This window comes from Scedosporium apiospermum (assembly GCF_000732125.1).
Source record: "Scedosporium apiospermum strain IHEM 14462 chromosome Unknown SEQ_SAPIO_0110, whole genome shotgun sequence".
Lineage (NCBI taxonomy): Eukaryota > Fungi > Ascomycota > Sordariomycetes > Microascales > Microascaceae > Scedosporium > Scedosporium apiospermum.
Window position 1 is genome coordinate 1,318,515 of NW_015971811.1, and position 12,519 is coordinate 1,331,033.

The 12,519-nt window shown below is 52.7% G+C and overlaps 4 protein-coding genes across 4 annotated transcripts; 2 read left to right on the top strand and 2 right to left on the bottom strand.

Annotated features, from left to right (window-relative positions):
• Nucleotides 1-305: 305 nt before the first annotated feature.
• Nucleotides 306-2,957, bottom strand: SAPIO_CDS7308 (Ribosome-releasing factor 2, mitochondrial; the record flags this gene model as incomplete). The annotated part of the gene is made up of 3 exons (XM_016789193.1): nt 306-2,506; nt 2,594-2,654; nt 2,757-2,957. The coding sequence occupies 3 exons, from the start codon at nt 2,955-2,957 to the stop codon at nt 306-308; spliced, it is 2,463 nt and encodes an 820-aa protein (XP_016641020.1).
• An 828-nt stretch (nt 2,958-3,785) lies between these two features.
• SAPIO_CDS7309 (uncharacterized protein) lies at nt 3,786-4,646 on the top strand (the record flags this gene model as incomplete). Its single annotated transcript, XM_016789194.1, has 6 exons — nt 3,786-3,805; nt 3,918-3,989; nt 4,077-4,082; nt 4,199-4,251; nt 4,327-4,395; nt 4,474-4,646. 6 exons carry the CDS (start codon nt 3,786-3,788, stop codon nt 4,644-4,646), a joined length of 393 nt encoding a protein of 130 aa, XP_016641021.1.
• A 1,092-nt stretch (nt 4,647-5,738) lies between these two features.
• On the bottom strand, nt 5,739-8,264 carry SAPIO_CDS7310 (uncharacterized protein; the record flags this gene model as incomplete). Its single annotated transcript, XM_016789195.1, has 4 exons — nt 5,739-6,547; nt 6,630-7,183; nt 7,251-7,669; nt 8,253-8,264. 4 exons carry the CDS (start codon nt 8,262-8,264, stop codon nt 5,739-5,741), a joined length of 1,794 nt encoding a protein of 597 aa, XP_016641022.1.
• Nucleotides 8,265-11,296: 3,032 nt separating this feature from the next.
• Nucleotides 11,297-12,502, top strand: SAPIO_CDS7311 (Leucine carboxyl methyltransferase 1; the record flags this gene model as incomplete). The annotated part of the gene is made up of 2 exons (XM_016789196.1): nt 11,297-11,561; nt 11,661-12,502. The coding sequence occupies 2 exons, from the start codon at nt 11,297-11,299 to the stop codon at nt 12,500-12,502; spliced, it is 1,107 nt and encodes a 368-aa protein (XP_016641023.1).
• Nucleotides 12,503-12,519: the final 17 nt, after the last annotated feature.

Below are 12,519 nucleotides of genomic sequence, written 5' to 3' on the forward strand. Positions count from 1 at the left end.
AGTAATGGAAAGAGTTACGTCTCCTATTGTTTTCCTGATTCCTACTTCTTAATCGTGGGTTTACTGGAGGGGGACTGGAATTTATACGAAATTGTAGTCTTAGTCTTGTGCTCTGCGAGTAGTTTAACAGCAGCAAATATATATCTCATATTGGATTGCGTTCATGGCTCCTGTATTGTCTCGTTCTTGTACTTTTTCTATGATATCCGACAGATACAATCCCATCAAAACTAATATTACACGAGGAGAAACGCCCTCTTCGTCGCATATCCTATGCCCTCCTTCCATTTTTCACCGGGCCATTCTTACACGTTCTTGTCTCGGTAGCCCGTCACCTTGGCCAACGAGTCAAAAGACATCGTCATGCTATGCCTACCCCCCGTCTTACTCCTCAAATGGCTATCGTAGTCAATCATCTCCTTGAACGGCACCTTAGCCGTGATCTGCACCCTCCTCATGGTCGACTTCTTCTTCAACGACGTGATGGCATCGTAAGGGTCCGGCGGCGCGTATATACTCGAAACATCCACCGACCCTTCCGTAACGATTTCGCCCGAAAGATCCTTCACCTCCAGGACGTGGCCGCCCGCGGCGGCGCTGATATCGTGCTGGACTACGCCCGCGGCGGACTCGGGGCACGTGATGATGACTTTCATGATGGGCTCGAGGATGCCGATTTGGCCCTTGGTGTAGGCGTCTTTGAGCGCGTCTTGAACAGCACGGCGTGCGGCACCGCTGAAGTGGCCGCCAGACGGCGTCTTGGTCGCTTCTATGTCAAGGGTTAGGGTGATGTGGCATCCGTGGACGGGAGATCCTCGCCTCGGGCCCCTGGCGAGGGCCGCGATGGCACCGTTAAGCATCTGCTGACGCGACTCTTCTGGGTTGAAAGGCAGATCTCCACTTTCAGGGAGCGGGATCTGGATGTGGAAGATGTTGCCTTCTCTCTCGACGGTAGACTCGAGAAGAGACCCGCGGTGGTGCTCCTCGATTGGTTCGAGCACTGCGGAGCAGACAACGGTGCCTGCCTTGTTCGCGAGGACCCTGTCGAACACCGCCTCGTGGGATCTTGTGGGAGAGGAGAGGTATTCCTTGTAATCGACTTCGATATCGCCAAAGGCGGCATCGATCTTGTACTTTTGCTTGAGTCCGTGAACAATGACGTCCAGGTGGAGCTTGCCCATGCCTTGGATGATGAATTGATCCGTCTTTTCGTCTCGGCTCCACCTCAGGCTAGGGTCTTCTCTCGACGTGTTCTGTAGCGCAGTCTGTAGCTCGTTTGCCGCGACGAGGCCGAATGGGTCGATAGCCAAGAAAGCGACCGGAGGTGGGATCTCGGGTGGCCGAATTTGGATATGCTTGGCTTCATCAGGCACAGCCTTGTGGCCAACCGTCGTGATCAGCGTATCTCCGGTCCGCGCGAATTTGAGCCCTCGTAGCGCACCGATCTGGCCCGTACCAAGCTGATCAATATTGTGAGTTTTGGCAGCATCAATTTGTACGAGACCCATAGGTCTCTCTACCTGGAGCATGTGGGTATTCCAGGGCGCCGCGTTCTTGGGGAGGTGACCGGCGTAGATGCGGACAAAGCTCAAAAGACCCTCCTTGGGATGGTTGAATACCTTGAAGACGGAAGCGACGGCCGCCAGGCGCTGGTGCCCGCCGCGGTCAACCGTCTTTTTCAGCACCTCGGAGAGAGGGAGATTCTTGGTCCCGCTGCGAACGACCACCTCTGGTCGCTCGTCGGGGCTTGGTAAGTAGTCCACTACGGCGTCCAACAGGGGCTCGACACCAATGCTCCGTAACGAGGCACCGGCAAAGACCGGAACGACGGCGCCGTCACCGGTGCTTACCACTCTCCGGATGGCGTCCTTGATGTGTTGATTCGTGATAGTTTCAGGCGCTTCGAGGAACAAATCCATAATAACCTCGTCGTGGTCTGCGAGCACCGCGATGAGGTTCTCCCTCGCCAAGTCAAGCTCCTTTGCAAGGTTTGGATCCATCTCGGGAGTAAAAGGCGATACCGTCAGTTTCCTGTCGGCCCATTGGAAAACTGTACGGCTGAGAACATCAACTACGCCGGTGAAGTCCTCCTCCTTGTTATACCAAGGGATCTGACAGACGATCGGCATACAATTTAACCGAGTGCCGATGTCCACGACTGATCTTCTGAACGATGCGCCATCGCGATCGAGCTTGTTCACGAAGACGATGCGGGGAATGCTATGCTCCTGTGCCGACGACCAGACTCGCTCAGTATGAGCCTCGACACCTTCGACGCCGTCTATGATGCACACGGCGCCGTCGAGCACTGGGAGACAACGGTCGACTTCAAACCTGAAATCTTGATGGCCTGGGGTATCGATGAGATTGATGATTCTGGGATGAATCCCCGGCGGGCAATCGGCTGCCGGAGGCCAATGGAAGGTGACGGCTGCGGATTGGATGGTGATTCCCTTCTCTCGTTCAAGTTCGAGGAAGTCTGTGACGGTACTTCCCTCGTCAACTCCTAGATGCCGATGTTAGTTGGCGAACTCGACAAGTCGGTCTCACAGGCAGGTCTCGTGGCCATCAATGAGACGTTAGCTGAACCTACTTCCTTGGCGAGCGGAGAAGCCACTACAGTATAGCATTCTCTCCGTAGTTGTCGTCTTGCCCTATAGATTGAGGGCCATTAGCACATCGTACATCGCATATCGCGCATACAATTGTAGCGCATGGGTGGGGCTGTCGAGGTAAGGCTTCCAGAATCAACTCACAGCATCTACATGGGCGATGATGCCAATGTTCCGGATATCCTTCACATGAGATCCCGGCGAAATCTGAGTAGCAGGTATATGGACCTGCCTCGAAACCAATGAGCAAGAGAAGCCTCGACCAAAGAGGCGGGAGGTGAGGCGTAGTCTAGGATTTTGCCGGATGATGCCCTGCATCAGCCATGCTGATGCTGTGATAGTCATGTTGAAGGACGCTGGAGCAGAGATGCCCTCATTGGCCTTCAGCCGACTGTTGAAATTGTGTCAACCGTAGATGGGTTCACTCGCTCATCATCGGCAGGTCAGATCAGCAAGTGGTAGCTCACTTCACTCTCATTGAGGAATCCAAACTTGGTGTCTGACGATCAGTGAGAGCTCATCCGAAACTCGGGACAGCTCCTACTGTTTGGGCAGGCGGTGAACGATCACTTAATGGAGATGGGGAAGTGAATCGGTAAATGTATCGGGTACAAAATCAACTATGTGCTTGGTATCAGACCAGAGGTAGCATTACTTGAAGCAGGGTGAGCTTTCCCTGTACTCCGTACTTCGTAGAGCATCAATTTGGTAGCTTCCAATCTAGGTCGTGGCGCCAAGGACGAAGTAAACTTATGAACTATGAAGTACGAACTACCGCAAAGTACCCGATACCTTGGCCTTCAAGTCCCTGTCGCAATCCACGACGCAATACGAAGGTAGAAGGTACAGGAAACTGTCGAGACAACAAACCAGGCCTGACCAGGCCTGACCAGGTCCACACAGGTGCTCGCATGAACTGAACTGAGTGATTGCGGTGGAACATGAACAATTTGAAGTACCTAAACGAGATCCACTGCAATTCGCGATCACGTTTCCACCCTGTACAGATGTCCAGATCATCGAAATTCAGCTGCCTGGATTTCCGCGTCATCGAACATAAACTGGAAACTTCATTATTTGTCCCATCACCAGCCCAAGCCTCAACAACCCCTTCTGCCCTCCTTTCGACCAAGTTTCCAGTTTCGTCGCATCCCACGTCTTATATCCGCCAAAATGGAACTCTCCGATATTTTGTGAGTCTCAGTCAATTGATGCGATCGCTCTCGGATCAAGCGCCAGTCCCCTACTCTTCTCCCCCTTTCGAGTCAAAATAGCTAATACTGATGATGATGTTGTCTTGCGCAGCCGAATTATCAACCTCGCCGTTGCCGGCTGCATGCTCTCCGGCGGCATCTCCTTCTTTTTCCCCTTCTCTTGGTAAGTTTTTCTGCGTCCGCCTGTCTAGACTCGGAATCCCTACCTCTATCGTCAATTTTCTTGCTAACGATGCCACCTATCTGATAGGCATGGGTATGTTTCGCATCTCGACAGAATAGTCTCGGCGCCGACCTTTTTTATCGCCAAAGCTTGAAACACATTTTCGCAAGACTGGGCGCAAGACATAGACTAATTTACCATGACACCAGAACCATCACGGCCGTCTACATCATCCTCTTCGCCGCTATCGTTGGTCTCCTTGGTCCGTCCCCGACTCTCCCGAGCTTCCTAAAAACCCCACCGAGAGCGAAGCGAGAACTAACAACCCCCCCAACAGAATTCCAAATTCCTCCTCAGGCCACTCGCTATGGCTCTTTCCTCTTTTCCTTCATCGGCCGTGGTTGCTGTAGGGCTCCCCATTCCCCCCCCCTTTAGACCACCATTCCCTTCTGCTTTCGAGCTGACCTACTAACCACAATCACAGTCTACATCTTTATCGGTAGCTTGATCCTCGGCGACAGCGTCTGGTCCAAAATCACCGGCTCCATCGTCGGCCTCACCGGCCTCGGCTACGTTGGTCTCGAGTTCGTCCCCTCGATCGAACCCCCCGCCAACATGAGGGAGGCCGATGCTGGCTGGGGTGCCGAGGGTGTCTAAGAATCGCCGTGCGACACCTTGTGTGAAGAGTAATGGTTGAATAGGCTTGGGGGAAACGAGGGCGGGGAACGGAATATAATGTCTTTTTGTATTCTTTCCAAATCATCCCTCAGGCCGTCTACCTCTTCTTTCTGGGGAAAGTCGGATCGGCGGGATCTGGAGAAGAGCGACAAACTTGTACGACATCGTCACCTACATCTTACATCTTCTCGGCGAAATGCGGCGCAAATCGACAGGGTTTGGTGGACGGATCTATCTGGTGGACATAAACATGGTTGCGACGTGGGAAAGGCGGATTTTTATGGGCTTGGTTGAGGGCGCTTGTAACACTGCTAATTTGTACACTTGTAGACTGAAGTGGACAGCGTGTCGTGTAAAAGTATAATGTAAAAAGGAGATGAGACGTGTTTCTTGGAGGAGATATCCGGCAGAAAGATTCACCTATGAAGTATCAATATCTTGTGAAAAAGTAAAACCACGAACATGGACATATATCTACATGTATGCTTGGACCCAAGGCGACACCGCCTCTAAGTTGCAGCGACCCTTTTGTTTCCTTCCCTTCATTCCACACATGGTATTATAAAATGCGGCGTCCGTTTTGTTTGAGAAACCCTTTTCGCCCTTGACCAAGATGCAAAGAAACCATAATATATATATACCTGCGTCTTTTTGCGAAACCTGCTCCTTCATCCAACCTTGTTTGCGTACGAGTATAGCCCGTTGCCGGCCAGTCTTGAGAAGAGGGGAGAAAATGAAAAAAAGGCAAAAGTATAAGGAATAAAAACAAAGCTCCATGACCCAGTATTTTCGATCATTAGTCGTAGTAAACGTTCCAGCAGGCCGAGTGGTAAAAAAAGAAAAAAAAAATACTCCTATAAAGAAGAAAGGTATTGGTCCGCATATAAAACGTCTTTGCCCATCGACCCTTTAAGTTTGCGCCGGTATCGCATCCCATTTCTGCTGAACACAAGGCTTTTAATGTCATTGATGTCTTCCCAATTGGTATCCAAGAAAACGAAGACGTCATCATTATTTCCAAGACTCCGACTCCCAAATTTTGTACCCCCATTTTGTTCCTTCAGCCCAATGCTATTCGTGACCGAGTTCGGCCAACTCTCGTTCTTTCTGTGCCAACATTGCCCGCATTCTCTCTGCTTCGCGTCGTAGGGCTTCCCTTCGCTCTTCCTTTGAAGGATCCCTCTCCGAACTGACATCCCGGTAATACGTTGGAACGTTCGGCGAATAATGGGAGCTGCCCGAGGCTGGAACTGATCCAGTGTTCGTCGCATAGCCATGCGGCGATCTCGCATTGGAATGGTAAAAGTCCCTCCTGTCCTCGTATCCGCTGGTCTCGATCGCGCCATCATCAGTGGGATTAAGGATCGAGATGATCGAGGATATTCGCTTCGTCGTCTCATGATTCCCTTCTGGGGATGTCGGCGGATCGGGCTCTGTGGCTGAAAAGGATCGCTTTCGGGATGAGAGGAACGACGCCGGAGACAATGACGGCTGCCTTTCTTCGCTCGAGGCGACTGTCGCTAGGGATGCCAGCCGGTTTTCTTCGTTGAGGTACATTGGAACATCATGCTGCGGTAGCCCGTGAGTGCTCCTGTAGGCTGCGGGGCCAGATCCAGGTGAACCCTGCCCTCCGGGAACTGAGAATCCAGGTCGAGGTTCGATTGCGAGTGGTTGATCCGGACGGCGTCGAAGGCCAAGGTTGACAGAGCCATCAGCATTCATGGTTCCGCGCTCCGGTGTTCCCTCAGTGCTACGGGTCGATCCCTCATACTCAACGCTCTCGGCATCGTCTTGTGCGGCAATGACACGCTTGCGTCGTTTTATAGTCGCCTTTTTCATCGTAACAGGACGGTGAACGCCATGAAGTTTATAATAAAGACCTGCGTAATGCTAAGTTAATCCTTGCCCAGGGATGGTTATGGTGTCAGAGGGACGAAGTCTTTAAGGCTAGGAGGAACAAACCACAAGCGTTGCATATAGTGTGCCCACTCTCATCTCTCCTCCATAGAGGGGTAATTGTGGTAGCACAATTCTGGCAGGCAATAACCATGGGCGTGTTTTGCGCCTGCTGGGACTTGAGGGCAGCGATATCCACTGGTTGAGATTCGTGGGGTTCTGTTGGCTGCTCAGCGGATCTACAACTCGCCCCCTGACCCTTTACGTTAAGCTGGGCTCTCTTCGCAATCCGGTTATTGTAGGCAGGACATCCGTTGCATCCGTCGGCACCACCAGTCCCGTTACAGCGGCCGCCCCCAGGGCAAGTTCCTGCCGGCGCTTGGTCTGCTGCAACGTATGTTGCTCCGGGAATGCTCTTCCCAGTTTTCGCTGCTGTCGGTAACGATGTTGGGAGTTTAGTGGGAGACTGGCGAGGCTCTGAAGTGAGGGCAACACCCGTTCGATTCAATTTTGTTGGTCGCGCGGTATTCCTCGCTTTCTGGTAGAGTCCGCATGCATTACAGATGGTGGCTCCTTGCGGCGATCTCCTCCATAAGGGCGTCCGAGTGGTGCCACAGTTGCTATTCGAAGAGTTTGTCATGTTAAAATCGGTATCAAGTACAGGAATACACAGCATCGGGAACGCACCTGCACACCTGACCAGTTTGGCCGCTGGTCTGCGCCCTCTGGGGGAGGGCCCGCTGGCCGGTTTCGGGTTTCGTTGGGCTATCAACGGGCGATCTAGAAGATCTAGAAGTGTAGCCACTTGGGTTCATTGCGGCGACTTGTCCGGGGTTCGTGGAAGTATGACGTTGCGGCGGAGACTGTGTAACGGGTTGCCGTTGCTTCGCGGAGATGGGCCTCGACGGTAGGGCCGTCCGAGGCGGCGGGGCTTGATTCGTCGCCCGAGATGAAGAGGGGTTATACTCCTCAGACATCGCCATTCGCTGCACGATTCTCGAACCGAGTCTGAGGAGGAGAGGAGGAGGAGGAGGAGGAGGAGGAGGAGGGAAGAGGAGAGGCGACTCGGCTCTGACGCTGCTGGTCGAAAAGGAAGATTTCAAGCCCTAAGATCTGATTTGAAGGGTGTGATGACCGCAGGTGAGGATGCAGGTCTAGGGGGACAAGGCAAGCATTTGCCAAGCCTCAGCTGGGATATTGATATTGGCGTCGGATGCGGATAGACCAGAAGAAATTGATAGGCCCGGACTGGGGAAGGGGGCGGTGCCGCTTATCAGATTAGAGAACACCCTTGTCGATTCCTCAGGTTCCGCAACAGAATGTACTACTTGTACAGGAGAAGAGTGAGGGAACGGGCGAGGAAGAGTCTATTATTACAGACGTGGCCAAAGTGTTGATCAGGTCTATGGGTAGAGGAACGCACAACTAAAGTCGGAGGGGCGAACCAAGAAGGGACGGTCGGGGGCTTTGACCGTCAGCGTCGGAATGTGTCAGCCAACACAGGTGGCGGACCGGGGGTACAAAACTATAGTACTGGCAGCTTGCAGGAGTCAGTCGGAAGCGGCCGTGATTGGCAGAGTCGCACTTTGCGCCAGGCTGTCGGTACGGGATGATGAAAAGCAAAGGTTGAGAGCCAGAAAGAAGTGTGTGAGTTTACAGGGAGAGTGGGCGGTCCTTGGCAAGTCACACCCGGAGGGGCATGATGCGGTATTCTCGAAGACCCTTTGTGGGGGCTAAGTTGAAATGGAGGGGGCACTTCCGCGTCGAGGAGAAGACGGGTCTCGAGCGTTCGAGGTCTGCTTCAGCCACGATGCAGTTGGATAATTCCTGGGATTCCTGTATGTCTTGTGATGAAGGGGGTGGGCCTCGTGCTGCAAAGTACTCCGTAACGGTGGAAGGTAGCGTGATGCGTGGGCAGAGGTTGGTCAAAGGAGAACACCGTCGTCACTCCAGAAGGGATGGAATCCAGCGAATCTAAGGCAACTTGGTGGTAAAGTGACTGGTGGTGGGATGTCGAAGAGACCAGACGTTGACTATTTGCTGACCAGGGGCGTCGATGCTTTGTAAGGAGCAGGGGTTGACGACGTTGCTTGGCTGGGGTAACAGATGGTGTGGTGCAATCCAGGAGAGTGGCACGCCTGGTCGGCTGGTCCTGCGCAATGCTTCGTACACTTCTCTACTTCGCACAAGTATGCGTACGGAGTACACCTCGTGCCAGAGAGAGAAGATCAGAAAGTCAACGCTGGGCGGGTTCGTAATTTCCGGGGGCGAATACAAGCTTTTAGAGTGGTCGCCAAGCTCACAGATGATTGAACGTGGATTGAAGACGGAAAGAAGAAGTGCCCGGGGGCTGAGTGAGTGTGGTCTGTGGTTGAGATGAGGTCTGCACCGGGGGAGAAGCAGAGTCAAAGTGCAGTGCTGAGTCCACATTCCCGCTACTATTCTCCACGTACGCAGTACTTTTGCCTGTCTCCGTGCGGTCATCCTATTCCTCCGGGCCCGGAGGCATGAGGTCTGCTTACAATCAGCTCACGATGATTGGTCTGCGAGGCAGTTTGGATTTGAGCAGAGAACGCACTAGGAGAGAACGTTGCAGAAGGGGCGAGCGGCACAATCGAACCGTACCAGGGGTACACTGGCCTTGTAGCGTACCTCGTACCTCAGTACTTGGATTGGAATTGATTGATTTGATTGATATCGAACGCCCAGCCTCCACTGGAATAAAGTATGGGCTAAGGCACTGATGTAGTGTACCGCTACCTTTGAGCGTCCCTATCCGTACTTCGCACTGAGGTGCTCACTAGCGTTTTACGACGGACGATGCAGTCTATTGAGCATACCTCAGTATTACAAGGAAGAGCGTCTTCATGGACGGAAACGAACAGTCGGGACTGTAATGCAGGGCGATGGACTCGCCCTTGACGAAGAGACCAGGTTCATCAATGTTGCGATTGCTCTTGGTCGGGACATCCCCAATGTCTCAAAACCTGCACCGTATTTGGACAATCACGGCTGTTTTAAGGTTCGATGTTACTGAGCTAACAGATTCGGGCTAGTATCTTCTGGGCAGGTATAGCAGTACTCGGTACGCACACAAGAATATCGATATGTTATCGATGTTGATCCCGACGGAGGGACGAGAACGTAATCTCAAAACCATCATCAGTTGTTCGCCAACAGTTCATGGACGACTTCGCAGTTGGCATGAAAGTTCGCGGAATCAATACAGCATAGTACATTTACATACGTAGGAAGCATGCGCTTGTCCGTCTCTAACGGAGAGGGCATCGCTACCTCTTCACGTTTGGCAATTAGCCTCGCCCTACGACATCTTTCTGGCGAACCAGAAGGCGCCCGTCTGGTTCCCCGGCCTCATTTTCGATGTGACCACGGCGAACCAGATCTGAGTGCTGCGTCGTCATGAAGAGCCCGACATGTCTTCTTCATGAGCCCAACAAATGTCTCATCGCCGACCGATCTCTCACCGCAATTCAGCTTAAGGAGTTAACGTTGGTCATCACTCACTTTTTGCCCAGGTCGGGGGACCCGGGTCAATTTCCGAGGGTCTACTGCAGCCACGCCTGCAGGCTTTGGAAGTTTTGGGCGTAGCATTGATCACTTCATAATATGACAGACCGAGCCTTTGGGGCCAACCTGACCTTCACCTCTACGAAAACGGTTTGCAAGGGCCTGATCGCCTGGGTTTTGGTTGATTTGATGCGTCAGCTTTGCTGCCGTCCAGCACTTTTGGTACGCGTCAGTGCGGCATTCCCAAACCCACGACTTAAATCAACCCGTTCCCTTTTCAGTACGGCTGATTCCGTCCCGATGATCTCAGGGAGAGCCAACTTTGGCACCCTGTCCTGGGATGATCGACAGTCCGGGGCCCAGTGATCCCGAGTATGAACAATGGGGTAGCTTCTGTCGTATAGTTAGGTCCGATCTGACGCCATTAGAGATCGAGTCTTGGGGCCTCAACACTGAGAAGCCGGCTGTTTAGCGATCAAGATTACGGCAAAGGGAACTTGCAAAGTAATAACGGGTAGCTTTCACGACACGAAATAAACCACTGTCAAAACTGGATGGATAGATTGACTGGAGCAGTCGTTAATGTACACACCGTTCGATGGGCTGTAGCCTCGACTCGGACTAATTGATACTTGGACCCCGAATGTGACTTTGATTTGATTTCGATAAGATTTGATTCGATCATTGATTGATTTGATTTCATTGAGCGTTGCAGCGATTAAATTGGCACGGTATCCGCCCAGCGATCCACCAATTCAACCCCGCTGGGCTAAGTGCCGAGCGCCGATAATCTCAGCAGGCCCCTCCACTAAGACGGGCTGATTCTCTGATTGATATTGAAGCCTGGTGACATCGATCAATCCGTACCTGTACAGTGTTGGGAACAGTCACCAGACGTCGCGTTGCCGAAAACGTCGGACTTTACAACGGGACGTTGAACTCACCAAAACGGGATGCAATAGTACCAATACGCCATTACACACCACCACGAAGTTTCTCCCTTTTTTTTTGAGAACCGAAATCCACTAGTGCCATCGACCCTTGTAAGGCGTGCTCCTTACATTCTCATGATCCTGATCCCTATGCCCATACTCCTTGATTGAAAGACTGATGAGAATAGGGGAGACCCAAGAAACGAAGTACCGGGCGGGTCAAGGACATCTACAAAGTAGCCAAGAATTAATTGCCGCAAAAAAGCCACGCTCATGTCCGTGCCTCCTCTGCCCAATCTGCTCCAGTCTCGAGGGCCTGGTGACGGCGGTCGAGGCTTCCGACGAGGACGGCGTGGTGGACCTGCCTCATCGTCCGGACCCGGTAGCCAAGATGAGGTAATTCAAGGCACGGACACCGACGCTGCCGTGTCGCGGCTTAGTGCTGTTAATTTGGGATATCTCGATGATCCGTATGCCCAATACTTCGTGCAAAGCGCCCATGGTCCGGGCAGCCGCCGGCTTCCCATCATCAATCGAGGTGCGCAGAGTCGTTGAGGAGATGGATTTGCGGGCTGTGCAGTTTATTCTGCATCGTACGAGATCTTTTTTTTTTTGCTCACCTTGGGTTCACCTATAGGCACGTATACGAGGACTACAGCCGTAGACACTCTCATCAGCACTTTTCTGTCGTCCGGGGACAGCTCGGCAGGAGTGTCGCGGCAGATCGTCTCCCTAGGGGCGGGCACCGATACCCGCCCGCTGAAACTTTTCGCAAAGCCAGGCCAGAATGGCCTCGTCTACCACGAGATAGATTTCCCTGCTGCCTGCGCAAAGAAGCTGCGCACAGTACAGGCTGTGCCAGTCCTTCGCAACATCCTCCCGAACCCATCCGAGTCCGAAAATGGTTCTTGGAGCGCGCAACTTCCAAGCGGAGGTGAGTACTGGTGCCATGGAGTCGACCTACGCAGCTTGATCCAAGGCCAGGAGGAAGGCGGCGGAAAATCAAGTTTGCCCGGGCTGAGAACGGATGTCCCCACGCTCCTGGTATCAGAATGTTGTCTGTGCTACTTGGAATCGCCAGATGCGGAGCGGATCATAAGGTGGTTTACGGATAAAATTGCCAGCATTGCCATTTTGATATATGAACCGGTGAAACCAGATGATGCTTTCGGGAAAATGATGGTATCGAATCTTGCCGCGAGAAGAATCCGCATGCCGACCCTTGAGGTTTACAAGGAACCCAATGACCAGGCGAAGCGGCTCAAGGAAGCCGGTTTCTCTACAGTAAAGGTCTTGACAGTGCATGATATTTTCGAGAAGTGGGTATTGCCGGAAGAGAAGGTGAGGCTCGACAGACTTGAAGGACTGGACGAAATTGAGGAGTGGGTGCTGCTCGCCAGCCATTACATCGTTGCATGGGGATGGGCCGGGACTGGGTTTACCATGGCAGATGAGAGGGGATGCGTCTCGACGACTTGATTAGCAAACACGAATAG